At 36.6% G+C, this 14,798-nt stretch overlaps 2 protein-coding genes across 6 annotated transcripts; both read left to right on the top strand.

Annotated features, from left to right (window-relative positions):
- The first annotated feature begins 1,166 nt into the window (after positions 1-1,166).
- On the top strand, positions 1,167-9,863 carry LOC307008399 (uncharacterized protein). 5 transcript variants are annotated; one of them, XM_079631157.1, is made up of 17 exons: positions 1,167-1,387; positions 2,633-2,689; positions 3,336-3,447; positions 3,775-3,988; positions 4,272-4,414; positions 5,298-5,457; positions 5,565-5,620; positions 5,720-5,904; positions 5,992-6,099; positions 6,182-6,322; positions 6,476-6,583; positions 6,689-6,847; positions 8,002-8,599; positions 8,706-8,769; positions 8,854-9,029; positions 9,120-9,208; positions 9,322-9,863. In XM_079631157.1, the coding sequence occupies exons 1-17, from the start codon at positions 1,382-1,384 to the stop codon at positions 9,415-9,417; spliced, it is 2,472 nt and encodes an 823-aa protein (XP_079487283.1). In that variant the 5' UTR covers positions 1,167-1,381; the 3' UTR covers positions 9,418-9,863. The 5 variants fall into 5 exon arrangements, 2 of the variants coding, with proteins under 2 accessions (XP_079487283.1, XP_079487282.1); XR_013799810.1 differs by lacking the exon at positions 1,167-1,387 and having other exon boundaries at positions 1,687-2,689; positions 8,927-9,029; positions 9,322-9,859; XR_013799811.1 differs by lacking the exon at positions 1,167-1,387 and having other exon boundaries at positions 1,687-2,689; positions 8,927-9,029; positions 9,146-9,208; positions 9,322-9,349.
- A 350-nt stretch (positions 9,864-10,213) lies between these two features.
- On the top strand, positions 10,214-14,772 carry ube2a (ubiquitin-conjugating enzyme E2A (RAD6 homolog)). The gene is made up of 6 exons (XM_079631160.1): positions 10,214-10,452; positions 10,672-10,752; positions 11,148-11,173; positions 11,622-11,711; positions 12,428-12,516; positions 13,658-14,772. Exons 1-6 carry the CDS (start codon positions 10,409-10,411, stop codon positions 13,784-13,786), a joined length of 459 nt encoding a protein of 152 aa, XP_079487286.1. The 5' UTR covers positions 10,214-10,408; the 3' UTR covers positions 13,787-14,772.
- Positions 14,773-14,798: the final 26 nt, after the last annotated feature.

Here is a 14,798-nt window from a genome sequence, read left to right as displayed (position 1 = left end):
TTTCTTAAGATGCAACCTCATACCCTGTTGGCCCTCCAGAGTTGTGCTTGAGTCTCAGCCAAGGACAGCTGAGGGGACTCTTGTGCCACTCAATATAATTCAGTCCTTCAAAACTGCTTTATTTGAGGCCTACATGTTGCTGTATAATCTAAATATCAAAATGTGTTCAATATGCTGTTTATGATTCTGTATTTTTACATTTGAGGTTATCAAGTTTTGGTTTAACAAAGAAATGTATATCTGCAAGTTGAGTTAACTTTTAAGCCTGTAGAATAACATGAAACTAATTGAAAGGGGGATATTTGTTGAATCTTGAGATGGTCATAGTGTTAATGGTGACTTGATGTTATCAACAAGAATACAATTAACAGTTGTGGGGCTAAAGGGTCTCCAGTGCTATCCACTATTGGAGAAGGTGGCTCATATATGCTGTCTTACGCTAAAAACCTTGGTGACCTCTTAGCAGACATCAGCTAGTCGTAAATTAGCTCACTAATCCGTCCTTGCATCACCTTCACTTCAAGCGTGGCGAGTTCTTGAGGTATTACAGGATGTTAAGCATGGATAAATAGTGGATGGTGTTGATAATAGAATATGGCCTTCCTTCTGCAGTTTGTTTTTTAAATATCTTTTTCAGGTACTATTGGGCTTTTCAATTTTAAGACTAAACTGTTTGGAACAGTGTCAATTTAATTGGAGTCCTTTTGATTTCTTCTCATTCAACACTATCACAAGGAATTAATAAATCGTTTGAGGTTACTGTATTTTCGTTAGCTATGCGAGTCGTAGCAAAAGGAATTGAAAAAAATAATTGTACATCACATTAATTTATCATCTGTCCTGGCACCTATTTCATTACTGTTAGGTGAGAAATTTGTTCAGTTTAGTGGAGCAAATGACAATTTCCCTACTATGTCGTGTTATATGCACATGAAGAGCAGCAGATTACGCAACTCGCCATTGCATGTTCGCTCTTAGAAGTGACGTAAATCCTGGGAAGGCGGTTCAAACTTGCGATGGCTGGCAGCAAGCGCTACTCGCAGATCACATGACTTGTATTCGGTCGTATGGTGCTATTTTAATGGGTTTAATCTGGCTGGCAGTAGACTATTCCATCATGTGACTGTGTAGAGGTTTAATCATATACCAGATGCCTGAATGAACTTGTCCATGAATCAATTTCTCTTCTGCTAACTGGATTGCTGATCCTGCCATAAAAGGAAAGTGCTACTCAATAGCCTAGCGATGAGGCTTTTGATTAATCTCAGAGACCCGTTCACAAAAAAGATTCATTGATTCGTTCAGTGGTCCTTTTTGCAGAGTTGTGTGTTATGAATTTGGAATATAATAGTAGCCTACTCTATATACAGTGCATGCAGAAATGTTGGTAAGATAGTAGGGTGAATGCAGGTAAAGTGGGCCGTTTAAGATTGTACTGTGCTTAATGGGTTTACAATTTTAGAAAACAACGATGGTCTGGTTAAAGAGACACTATTTCTTTAAATTATGATGCAGTATATATATTTTTACAATATGATTACCATGTTAAATGTTCATTTTCTTGAATTTATGTTAGCCTTGTTGCATGCATTATAGTCACATTTTTAATGTTGTCATCAATATTCTGATTTTCATCAAATTTTATGTAAACAACATGTTCTATCAGTTGTTTTGAATTTTACACATGCATTGAGTGAACTGATGAATTTAAGTAAACATTATTGGGTTTGTTAAATATAGTTGTTTGATAATAGCCTATATGTTAATCATGTGTTTTTAATTAAGATACAGGATCATTTTTGATAAATCAGAGATTGTCCACTTTACCTGAAATTTGTCTGGAGTGCATGATCTAAAATGTTTATTGGTTTACACCTGGCAAATAACACATTATATGAACTGTAGTCAAACTGAAATATTAGGCTATAGCTGGACCTTAAACTACTGGTATTATCAAACTACTGAAATCGACAGCCTTAAACACATATCACCCAAATTCTCACCTCATGCTTTACAAAGACAAGAAGTGTACAACGTGTGCCACTCTGCCACCCAGCGGCGAATAATGTTAATGTAGACTTTCACTGTATGCTTGATATTTTGTGTCGCATGGTGCCTGCTTTAATACAGTAAGCAATTTTGTAATTTAATAGCCTTCACAGTAAACTGTATTTTGTAATATATAGCAGTGAAATATTCACTTAAAGATCATTTCGTTCATAAAGTGTACTGAGAACTGCACCATGCAGTTATTACATACAGAGAGCAGATGAAAAGATTAAGCAGACGTTACAGGAAGGGGGAAATACTACGACATCTTCAGGTGCACCAATCACATTACATCGCAAGTTCCTCTTACCATAAACGCTTACCTTCCGGTTCTGCAGTATGATTCTCGTCTGTCTGGATGAAAGCTGAAGGGAAGGATAAAGTGTACGTTCAAAAGGACAAATTAACAAACGCTAATGTGGAGGAATTTCTTTCTGAACCTGGACCTTTTTTTAAAATGTACAGTTGGCGATGCTTTCTCGCTATTATATTTGTGCTTGTTTGGTACTTCTCAGAGTTTGGACAAATATGGACCCAAGCGTTCTTCTGTTTTTTATGCTTTTTTAATTTCCCTTTCAAAAAGCAAGACCGTGAAACAAGCACTCAAACGGACGATACACCTGAGGAAACAGCACGACAGGTAACATTGTGTTCATGTATATATCAACGTATGTGACTTGAGAACATTACCAATAGTTCTGCCGGACTGTTGTTATTATTATTAGGCTATTGTTATTATTAGCTACTTTGAACAAGTTCATGGAGTGATTGACACTGTCCTGTTGGAAAAATCTAACTTAGCTGGTAACCGTGTTTCTGGTTGACCAGATATCATGTTCCAAAAACCAGCTTGGCTACCTTGAAATGAAACGACCAGCTGATCCAAGATTGGCTCCCAGCTTGCACCAGCTAAAGACTGCTCTGTAAACCAGCTACTGTGTCCCAAAACAAAGCTTCTAGCTTATGTTTGATCTGTCAGCAGTGTAATTAGAAGACAGATCTGTAATGTTATTGTAAATGGATCATGGATGCATAACAATAAAGTAAATAACCTTTTTTTGACATAACTGTGGGAAGAACGTGGCAAGCATCATCAGTTCATTAATAAATGCTTTGGTTGAGACTTGTTCCTGTTCTCACGTCCAGAACACTTATTTGTTCCTTATTTCTGTATGTAGGTTCTTCCAGAAAGCAAAACCCAAAAGCTCTTGCTGACCTAATATCTGTATGACTCTGATATCAGACATCATCCGTTAATACCTTGCACCTTAATCCTCCTGTTTCAGTCAAAGAAAGGTCACAATGTTGGTGCCATTGATGAGACCGATGCCGTCAGAACCATACAAATTGTGTCTCAGACAAAGCAATATCCAAAAGTGCGGAGGTCACTTCTCCAGGGTAAATAATCCTTTTGTTTTTCACAAGCTTCACCCCCGTTATGTCTATCTAGCATGTCTGGAAATAATGACTGAGATCTTTTTTTTTTTTCTTTTTTTTTCTTGAACTCATGAGTCATGACATTTCAAAATTTGTTCTAAAGATGACATACAACAGAAATGCAGTATCAGAAAATATGCTAAAAAGAGTTATCATAGGATTGTGTGCCTCTCTTTTAGGAAATGTAATTTTATCATTTCCTCACCAAAAGTAATTGACATATATGGCATTTAAGTGAGATCACTGCAGTTGTGCATGTCATGATTACATTTTGTTTTTCTTTTGTAGTGTTTAAATGTGCCTATACTCACCTGATCCAGCCATGGTACACTGTCCCAGAACTTGACAACAGTCAGCCCCTTTATAGGGCACTACAGGAGGAGTATGATTTTGTTGTCGAGAAAATCATTTGCAAGGCCAAGAACTTTGATCTGTCTGCTACCAGTGTGGGTTGTATTAGGATCTTCACTCACCACCTGCATAATGCAAAACAGTCAGAGAGGTGAGCATGTTTGTCTGTAGCCTGATATACTGCTAAATATTCCGGCGTGAGTGACACCATTGTATCGTTGTGATTTCGTGAACTTCTTTTCTATTCTATTTTATTCTTAGTCCTTTTTAGAGACCATAAGCAGAACTGGGTCTTGTGATTCTTGAGCTCGTGTTGTAAATGCTATGAATTTCCAAGAGTGATGAACTTTCCATGATCCTCACATATGACTAATCACTGATGCAGTTCTGGGAATACTGCTAGTAAAATGCAAACTGGCCTGTTTCTGTTTCAGTTCTCCAGTGTTCAGTTCAAGGTCAGAGGAAATGGCAGCCCTCAGAACTTTCTCCGAAGCTCTGGTGCGAAACCTTTTCCCTCAGTACCTCTGGGAAGCAAAACTCTACCAGTGTGTCCTAACTGAGATTGTAGCCACTAAAGGTTAGCCCTACTGACCTTTGTGCTAAATACTTTCTAATGATCTTTCTAGTGATCAGAACATCCCAATCAGCTATCTATTTGCAGCATTCATTCTTAAGGATAGTATCTCCGAAACATGCATTACTTTGTCTCTCGTTGCTTCAAGGATTGTCTCTGCATGTCTTCACTGCTTCTACAGACTTGTTTATCCACATTTTTCTGTGTTTAAATACTCAAGGGCATCAAAAGAAACTAATCTCTTCACTTTTTCTCAATGGCTATGACTACAAAGAGTGTTTTTTACCCCCTCAACTGCCTCCAATTTTATATTTAATTTAATTCCAAAATGAAATGTTTTATAGAATTAATTGTTAACCAATACAAGTTTTTTTAGACCAATTCTTGATTTTTGATGAATTCAAATTGTCTGTCACAAAAACATTTACTGTCTTTCTTAACTTACACTCTTGAAAAGATTGCGGGGTCAATGAGATCTTTAATGCTTTTAAAAGACGTCTCTTTATGCTCACCAAGGCTGCATTTATTTGATCAAAAATACAGTAAAACAGTAATATTACAATTTAAAATAACAGTAAAATGTAGTTTACTCCTGTGATGGCCAAGCTGAATTTTCAGCATCATTACTCTACAGTCTTCAGTGTCACATCAGCCTTTAGAAATCATTATAATATTCAGATTTGGTGCTCAAGAAACATTTATTATTATTAATGTTAAAAACAGTTAATATTTTTGTGCAAACATGTAATACATATTTTTCAGGATTCTTTGATGAATAGAAATCAATCCTACTGACCCCAAAAGTTGTTGTTTTTGTGATATACCAATTGTATTGTTTATTTTCTACTGATACACTGATTCTTTGTTACTCCTGCTTTCCATATAGCACTTGATGTGCTTGTGACATGGCTCTGTAATCCAGACAACCTGAATCAGATGGTGGTTTTGCAGTTGGATAGAGTAACCCCTAAAAGCTCAATGGGAGACCTGGTAAACTCAAATAGGGAAGACACACCATCCTCTATGGGAAGTGAAGAAGCAGAAGAGTAAGTCATCTTCTCTATACATTTAGTCTAAGTATATTTTTCATATCAGTCTCTTTTTCATATCAGGCCTCTTTCTGCTTTCAAACTTGTGGATTGAAATTCCACAGATTGACAGATGAAGCAGAGGACGGTCAGTCTGAAAACATAAAAGGAAAGAAGAAAGGTGGTGTATCTTTGTCCTTCATCTCAGTAATTAGATTTATGAGCAGTATGTGTACATAAATAATATAACAAAGTATTTTTTCTTCTTCTTTCCAAGTAGGCAATAGAATCAAAGAACAATTTTCTAAATTAGTTGTCAAGTTAAAGCCAAAAGCCAAAAAGAACAAACACAAGAAGGAGCCAGAGCTTTTTCAGAGGGCTTTATCAGCACGTAGATCTGCTGTTATTGAAGATGATTGTGCAAGCAGCAGAGAGGGCTCCATCAAAAGCTGCTGCTCTGATTATGTATGGAATATACCAGCAAATGTTAATATTGAATTGATTCACAAAGTTTTCGCTGCAATTGATGCTTCCTGTGCTTTCTTTTAAAAGGACAGTGAAACGGATGTTTACCTAACAACTGGCCAAGAGGATTTGATGGAGTTTAAGCTTTCCTATGAGATGTGGCGGGTGGGGAAATGGGCAGTTCGTGTCACGAATGTGAGGCATATTTTAAAACAAAGAATCTGCAATCTTAATTGAGTTGAATAATTTAATAATGCTGATAAAAACACCGTCTTAGGTTCAGAAGGAAAGTGAAGAGCTGTGTTTCACGGTTCACCTGGAGGAAAGAAATAACCCTGAGAATCTCCACTGGGATGTGAAAAAGACCCAGTCAGATATACTTAATTTTTATAACTTCTGGCAGGAGAGAGGCGGGATGGTGAGGAATCTTCAAAGCATTGTTTATATTGATAACCTATAGTATTTTGTATTATAGTCATTCATATTTGACTCTTATTATTAATTATACTTATAATAAATAATTGTAGTTGCTCGCTTTTAAAAAGTTTTTTTCTTTTCTTCTTTCTCTAAGAATACTTCCACTTTAGCCTCCGTTTCTGCAATAGTAGAAAACACAAAAAAGGAACTTGATGACGCATACACAGAGGAAGTGAGATCAGCCTTTGAGCGGTTTTTACAGGTAACGGCAGTTACACACACTGTCTAGAGAATGTAAGAGGGAGTTTCAAGTAGAATGCCAGTAATTCTACATAACTGGAAATGTTTTCCCCTAATTTCTCTCCAGGAGCTGGTTTCTGATGCTCAGCTTGGTCACACTCAGCCTGTATTCCAGTTCTTGGGCCCTTTTGCAGGGCTGCTGAGTGATGAGGAAGATGAGGGAGGTGTGTGGAGTCTTCTAAATGGACTTGCAAGCTTCCTCACTCCTAGCCACGACGAGGAAGAGGTAAGAACACATTTTAGGGCAATAGATTAAAGTCCCCCTGTAGTCAATAATTGTATCCCTTAAAAATCATCTTTGATCACCAAAATGACATATTTAAATAAATTTTCCTGCTATTTTTCTTTATTCATGCCTCAAAATAGCTTGAATGTTACTCTACACCCTTGTTCCATTTAGTATACGCGGATCCATGAATATGCAAAGTAGTCTGTCTCCACGCAATCACTCAAAATACCTGATCCACTCGCTCAACTTTTCTGTAGTAAACGCGTCACAATGGGAAGTGGAAATACGGGTTTAATTCAGGCATATATGTTTGAACCAGAAACTGATTCAGAAGAAGAAGAGGGAGAGTGAATTATAAAGGCTCGTCCACAAAGTCGATGTATCAGAAAGGTAATGCGTTTTAAGTGTCGCAACAACGACGGACAAATAACAATAGACTTATAAACCACATTAAAAACTTGATTTTAAAAATCTTTAAAGACAATCTAATAATGAAACGGATGATCTACATCTGTTCACAAGTTTAGAGTCAGTAATATTTTTTTTTAAATTAAATTAATACTTGTATTTAAAAGGATGCATTAAATCAGTAATTAATCAAGTTAGCGTTTACATTGTTACAAATTTTGTTTTGAACTTTCTATTGACAGCACAACTGTTTTCAACATTTATAATAATAAGAAATGTTTCTTGAGCAGTAAATCAATGATTTCTTAAAGATCATGTGACACTGGAGACATATTTCATGATATTACTGTTTTTACTGTACTTTTTGTTTTTGTTTTTAAATGCAGCCCTTTTAAAGGGTTAGTTCACCCAAAAATGAAAATTGTCATTAACTATTCACCCTCACTTAATTGTCATTAACTATTCCATACCCATAAGGTTTACTACCTTTCTGGGCCTTTAAAATGGTGATTACATTGGTAGTGTATGTATATCAATATTTTATATATTTGGATCAATATAGCCTACATACTCCAAGATTTGATATGTGGTCCAAATGTAGCTAAGGTTGGTTGATTTACAGTACACGTTTAGCTTGAATTAGCTTTAATTACCAGAGCACAGTGTAAATTATTGAGAATACCGCCACCCTCTGATGATACAGGTCATTTAATGTTACTATTTTTTTTTCTTTTTTTTTCCAGTCCCATAACTGCAGAGGAGAGGATAAGCTTGATGAAGCAGGAGCCTCAAAACATCACGGTGGACCAACTGCACAGCAAGCCTGCATTGACACAGTTGAAGAGCCAAAGGGGGGTGTTGTAGAAGGGCCAATGGCTACAATCGTACAGTATTGTACCCCCCATGAAGAGACTGACCCCTTCGGAAGTAAAGAACCAGATATACAAGCCAATGATCAGATCTCTGATGATGATGCTGATGTGGTTTCTGATGGGCAGGAGAGTCTTGCTGAGAGCTTAGATATATTTGTTAATAGGTCAAAATTAGTCATGCCCACAATATCCTCCAATGATATCTCAAGCTCAGTCATGAGCCATACTGAAGGCTTGCAGTCTGACTCGGTCGACGGCTTTAGAATTGCCCAGTTTGGGGTCAAAACAAACAAAAAAGAAAAGCTAACTCACAAAAAGTCAAATGGATTACAAAAGTTCAAAGTAAAAGAGAAAACTGGACAGTTCAAGGACGAGATGACAAATCAGCCTCAGAAAAAGGAACCCCAGACCAATTCCGAACAGGTTGAGGCCACCAAAGCCATATTTGATTTATTAAAGGAAATAACTGGTATGATGTAACTCCTTGTTCTGTTTGGTTTTTATGATGGGCAAGAACTGAAACTAAAACTAAAAAAAATTCTTTGCCCTTTAATTTTTGTCTTTACCCTTTTCAGGTAACTCAGTCCTCATCAATATTGTTGATGCCATTCTAAAACCAGTCCAGCCTTTGGTGAAGAAGTAAGTATTTAATAGTATTTATTCAAATACCAAGGTTGTTTAGCTGTAGATGTGAAGATAAGCATAAGCTTTCGTCCCATGCAGGAAAATAAACAACTTTTTAAAAAGGATGCATCCTACCAAAGATCAGATTGCATCCTACATTGACATTTTCCAGGAGAAGATATGGCCAGATGGAAACGTACCCCAACAGCCGCCACGGGACAGTGAGGAGAAAAAAGAGACCAAGGAAAAGGCTTTGCAGCTTATAAATTCAAAATGTACGTACAATATTTTCCCATGCTGTGATGAGCCCCCTTACTTTTTAAATGATTCCTTCATCCTTGTAATTGTCATGACATGGTTTTTAGATTCAAACTATCTAATCCTTAAGAAGACTGACTTGGAAGCGGTGTTTAAGATATTCCAAGACACGGAGGAGAACAAGAAACTGGTCTATGTGAGAACTCTAGCTATGATTATTATTATTCATCTTATTTAATTAAAATCCATTTTGAAATATATTCAAAGGTGAACCAGATTCACATTTATATTCTTTGTGTGTGTCCGTAGAGGCTGCTTTCGTATGTTCTAAGGGAGTTCCTGCCTGGAGAACCTGCCTTCAGTTCAATAGCTAATCTAACTGTGAAGGATTGTGTTTCATTATAGAAAAGGGTATTTTATTTTTTTTATAATTTGTTTTTAAATGTGCATTACTTAATATTTTATATGAATATTCTTCAAAGATGCATTCTGATATTCCTCAATAAACCCATGAGCAGCATGAACACGCGTTTATTTTTATTTCATTTTTATTCAACAAAAATGTTAACCTCTGTTTACGTTAGCTACTGTGATTTATGGTTCACCTAAATGTCTTTGGTGTCAATTTTAAAATTATCACTGTATGTAAGTTCCCTTTTTGTTTTGTTCCCTAAAATTGTGCACTGTGAAGAATGTTTTTTCTATTTTAAAAAACGCACAGCTTACTCAGGACAAAATAGATAGTCATTATGCTTCTGATTATGATTTTACAGCAAGACTTAATACAGGGTCTGCAAGGAATGTATTTGAATAATAATATTGCCAATAAATATATTTTACTAATAATAATAATTGCGAGTCGTTTGATTTCTTGCACCTTATTAATTTGAAATATAAACGGGGAAAAAAATAACAGTTAAAATTTTCTGTTACATATTCTGTACTCGACTGCAAAGTTACAGTATTAAATGTTTGCTCCTGTACTGTCAAACCCATGACGTAACTGTCAGTCCGCTACAACTGCGCGTGTTCGGAGGGGTTTCTGTAAACTACCTTAACCATATTTATGCTTATTATTAAACAAAACAGTCTAATTATAAGTGTCAGTACTCTTAAATATATATTTTTTTAAACCACTAATAGGTTTATGGGTTTGTAAACGAGCTCATTTTTATTTGAGCCGTTGTTTCTCCCCCGCTTTATGTTGGTATGGTCCAGTCCCAGAGAGACGAGCTTAGTAGAGAAAACAGGCAGGAGGATCCAAGCAAGCGAAAGGCTAACGTCGATATTTAACCGAATCGACCAAACCAACGTCCACTAAACTAAAAGAATTGAACCTAATTCAAAGTAACGACGTCGATACCTTATGTTTACGTCTCGGCTATCCAATTAAACTATGTCAACCCCAGCAAGACGGCGTCTGATGAGAGATTTTAAACGGTAAGCGACAGAGAGAATGCTAAAGGCCCCTGGGTGCTTTATGGACACCGGCTACTCTCGGGGTTTAACATGGCGACTTTTACCCCATAAAATACATTTATTAACGACACTACACCTCTCCGATAATGTGTTTTGGAGGTCATCTGTGCGGTATGAGGTGTTGTAGTAATGTAGGTATAGTATATGTAATGTAACTTCTTTGGATAACTTGTTTTTCAGTCTCCAGGAGGATCCTCCAGCAGGAGTTAGCGGAGCCCCGTCTGAAAACAACATCATGGTCTGGAACGCTGTCATTTTTGGGTTTGTATCATTTGCTTTTATTGACCGCGATAAACAGTTAACAAAACACATAGACACTTGTTTATCTCAACCAATTCGAGGTCTATGAGATTAAGGTTGTTAGTGGTAATATAACCAGTTTTAAATAGGCCAGATGGTCAGTGAACCCCATAAGAGGGGCTGGTTATTTGATCTTTAAGTGACGGTGTCCTGAATGGAGCAGTGTGTTGTGTTGTCTTGTGGTGTGGTGAAGGAAACAGGTTATAATGTCATATCCGTAGACTGTTGTGCCTTGTTATTTTTGGATTAGAGCGCAGGGCTCTTGCACGTTGGCCAGTGATTCTGGCTTTGTTTCTTGCTGTCATGCCAAGTGTTATGTGTAACCTGACATGTTGACCCATTTCTTTTACCTACAGCCCTGAAGGAACACCATTTGAAGATGGTAAGTCAAGAAAATACAAGCTTCAGTCTTCATTGTCACATGATCCTTCGGAAATCATTCTATGTTGATTTGGTGCTCAAAACCCTTTCTTATTATCAATGTTGAAAACAGTCGTGCTGCTTTTTGTAAAATAATAATAAAAAAAATTCAGTGATCATTGATAAATATAAATCTTTTGTAACATTACTTTTTTACTTTTATTGTCACTTTTTAAATTTTATTGTCCTTTCCTTTCTAAATAAGTCATTTCTTTCTTTAAAAAACAAAACAAAAACAAACTACATTGACAGCTGAGTAAGTATTGAGCTTTGGGTTCTAAATAATATTGTTGGCAACCGCTTATACATGCCACTTTGTAATTGTGTACAACTATTTGGAATGGTGTAATTCTTTTGATTACATCTGGCAAATGGTTTTGCTTCATATTTTCTTTTTTTGCTTGTCATAGGAACATTCAAACTCACAATAGAATTTACAGAAGAATATCCAAACAAACCTCCTACAGTCCGGTTTGTCTCCAAAATGTTTCACCCTAATGGTAAGTTGTACAAATTTACAGTGATTTTTGCATTTATAAATTTGTATTCCTTGCACTTAAAGGTATAGCGGAGGATCTTTCCTAATTTTAGGAAAGACCCGCCCTCTCCAATTTTTTTTAAAATGCACATGCGCAACACTCTTTGCTCCCGAGAGGGAACGCCTGTTAAACGGCTGTTAATCATAGCTTACATTAACTTTTACTTGCAGTGATTTTAAATGGATTTCTCCAAATAGCATGACAAACTTTACCTGTCTAGTAGAATCTTCGCGACTGCGGCATCAGTGGGAAGCTCAACCTGTGCTTTAAGCGCACGCCAGCGTGTGAAATATTCACCCAAAATCACTCTGGTCTTGTTTCTATATTCTGCGGCCTTTCTCTTCTTATCATACACTTCGTATACATTTTTTCTCTTTCGACCCTCAGCCATTTTCAAAGGAATGGCTGAAACCGTAACTCATCACACATAATACACCTGAAAGTGCGCATACGCAGAAAGCGGAAACTACATAGGGACGAGCACGTACGACGGCCTTACGTAAACATATCACTAGAATGATTGACACTTAGGTGGACCAATAGTATAGGCTACCGACCCGGAAAAAGAAAATCCTCCGCTATACCTTTAAGATTACTCAATGTGCATATATATCGCATGCTAGAATTAAGTATGTGCCAATGGACCATAAAATCTAATTGTCTGTCTTTGTGTTCAGTTTATGCAGATGGTAGTATATGTTTGGACATTCTTCAGAATCGCTGGAGTCCAACATATGATGTTTCTTCAATTTTAACCTCAATACAGGTACATGTGTGCACTGCTTATTTGCACAGACTAAATGTTTAATTAAAGCTACAATATGTAAGATTTTTGTATTAAAATATCCCAAAATCGCAAGGCCAGTGTTATATATTTTGTTAAGTTGATTACTTAGATATCCCAAATGTTTCCAACTATATTTAAATCGTGAGAAAAGTGCGATTTTAACCAAGGAAACAGGGCGTGTGAGCAGGGGTGAGCTGGGAGTCGCCAGTCAATGGCGTCATATCCACGTTACCCTCGGTTTCCGCTCGTACTGCGTGGAGTCCTGGACAAATGCGGAAGTTGTAGTTGTAGCATCTATCAAGCAAAAAATGTTAGCTTGTTTCGTGCAGTCGTTATGGAACACAATTATTCTTTACCGATTGCAGCTAGTTCTGTCGACAAAGACAAGTCCCATAAACGTAAACGCCAAACGACCCAAGAAGAATTTGGGACGAAGAGAAATAAAACCATAATCCTAAGTCACATAGAAGTTGCAATTCAGCATGCTTAATTTTATATATTCCAAATGTAGCATTCGGTAATAGTTATGTTTATGTAAGGAAAGTATTATTGCTTTAGGTTTGTTTAGTTTATTGACATTATCACGTCTGGTGTTTATGGCCATGTAAATAAATATAGCATGTGTTATACATAAAGATTAATCAGTCTTTTGGCAAATGATGTGGGTATGTTCGAATGTACTTTTACAACAATTGTTTAGAACACGTAAAACTGCGCAGCGTTATCACAACAATGAATTCGACAAATATAGTAACATCTATGATAACCAATTTAGTATTAAACCTTACTTTTCTTGCGGTTAATTCATTTGAATGAAATAAAAGCATGTCATTAAACACAACATTTATAAAAATAGAACTTGATGTTATACTGCTTGATGAACTCCATGAACATGATTTTTCAATTCCCGTCTGACTGATTTAAATCCACGGTGGAGTTGAAAACGACAGTTCCCATCATTCCACGCTCCTTCACATCGTCATCAAGCTACACCGTTGTTGTTGTTGTTTGGAATGTAGCGCCCTCTAGCGGCAGAAAATCTTGCATATTGTACCTTTAACAAGATGTTTTTAAATGTGAGGACATTATTCAGGTTGTTAACATGCCTTTTTTGTCACAGTCTTTACTGGATGAGCCGAACCCAAACAGCCCTGCCAACAGCCAGGCAGCTCAGCTGTATCAGGAAAACAAGAGAGAGTATGAGAAACGTGTTTCGGCCATTGTGGAACAGAGCTGGCGCGACTGTTGACCCTCCTTACAGTTCCCATACGAACAATAGTCCGCCTCAGCCAATGAGAGGAAAACCACCTTGCAAAGAATAAAATAAAACATCATGATTTGAATCATTCTCCACTTATTCAGTAGAATCGTCTGTTCTGTAGCTGTTGCAAGATTAGAGTGCTGTTGTGTTGTGGTCTCCCTCTTCATGCAGAACCTTATCTTGGAGGAGGATAAACTTTAATTTAACAAAATATTGTTGCCAGGGTTACTTGCTTTTATTTGGCCAGCCCTCATTTTGGTCATCTTTATTTCCTTCTACACGGTGGGCTGATTTCATTTGGGTAATTAACATGTTGGTTGCTGTTTTCAGTATATCTTTGTTTGAATGTAGAGATTTTGTTGCGTCTCTGCAAAAGTGTCATACCTTTCTGAGTTCCAAATTAAATGACAAAGACATTAAAGATGGTTGATACATTGTCTGGTATGGAAAGCGTACATGTTTCGGAAACATGCCTTTATAACTGCACTTGGAAAACCTGACTTTTTAAAACCAAATGTGGGAAATTACCCTTTTTATCAAGTGCAAGTGGTTTGTTCTTTTAATTCAGCAGTTCATATTGATGTTTAAGGTGTTGCCTATTGACACTGACTGCATGTTAGTTTGTCAGCAGTAATTGTTTGAAGGTACACAGTGATCTATCATAACATAACAAATTGGCATCTTTAAGTGTTTTCTTTAGTTCTGTATTCACTAATTTCTGTCTGTTGCACCCCAGTTGCATGGTTTTCTTGCTTTTTTTATTTTAAATTTCATTAAAGTGCTTTTTATTTTTGACATTGAATTGCTCCTCCAAACATGGATGTGAGGCTGTCATGCAGTGTCCATTTTAGCTAATAAAAGTCTTCATTTTTCTAATTTACTAAGAAGAGTGTCTTATTTGCACTAGTAACCCATGTAAGAAACTGTACATTTTCTCACTTCTTGTAAATAAACAGTAAAATAAACTCTATGGTGTTTTTTCTTGAACAAAAATAAGAGC

This window comes from Phoxinus phoxinus, assembly GCF_949152265.1.
Source record: "Phoxinus phoxinus genome assembly, chromosome: 12".
Taxonomy (NCBI): Eukaryota; Metazoa; Chordata; class Actinopteri; order Cypriniformes; family Leuciscidae; genus Phoxinus; species Phoxinus phoxinus.
This window is presented reverse-complemented; position numbering and strand designations above follow the sequence as displayed.

What these genes read in the sequence shown, in the direction of transcription:
- LOC307008399 (XM_079631156.1), top strand. Translation starts at nt 2,408, where the DNA reads ATGAAAGCTGAAGGGAAGGATAAAGTGTACGTTCAAAAGGACAAATTA. An exon ending in AATGCAAAACAGTCAGAGAG is followed by an intron (nt 3,989 to 4,271) that starts GTGAGCATGTTT and finishes TTTCTGTTTCAG; the next exon opens with TTCTCCAGTGTTCAGTTCAA. An exon ending in AAAGCTGCTGCTCTGATTAT is followed by an intron (nt 5,905 to 5,991) that starts GTATGGAATATA and finishes TTCTTTTAAAAG; the next exon opens with GACAGTGAAACGGATGTTTA.
- ube2a (XM_079631160.1), top strand. Translation starts at nt 10,409, where the DNA reads ATGTCAACCCCAGCAAGACGGCGTCTGATGAGAGATTTTAAACG. An exon ending in TGGAACGCTGTCATTTTTGG is followed by an intron (nt 10,753 to 11,147) that starts GTTTGTATCATT and finishes TTTTACCTACAG; the next exon opens with CCCTGAAGGAACACCATTTG. An exon ending in AGGAACACCATTTGAAGATG is followed by an intron (nt 11,174 to 11,621) that starts GTAAGTCAAGAA and finishes TGCTTGTCATAG; the next exon opens with GAACATTCAAACTCACAATA.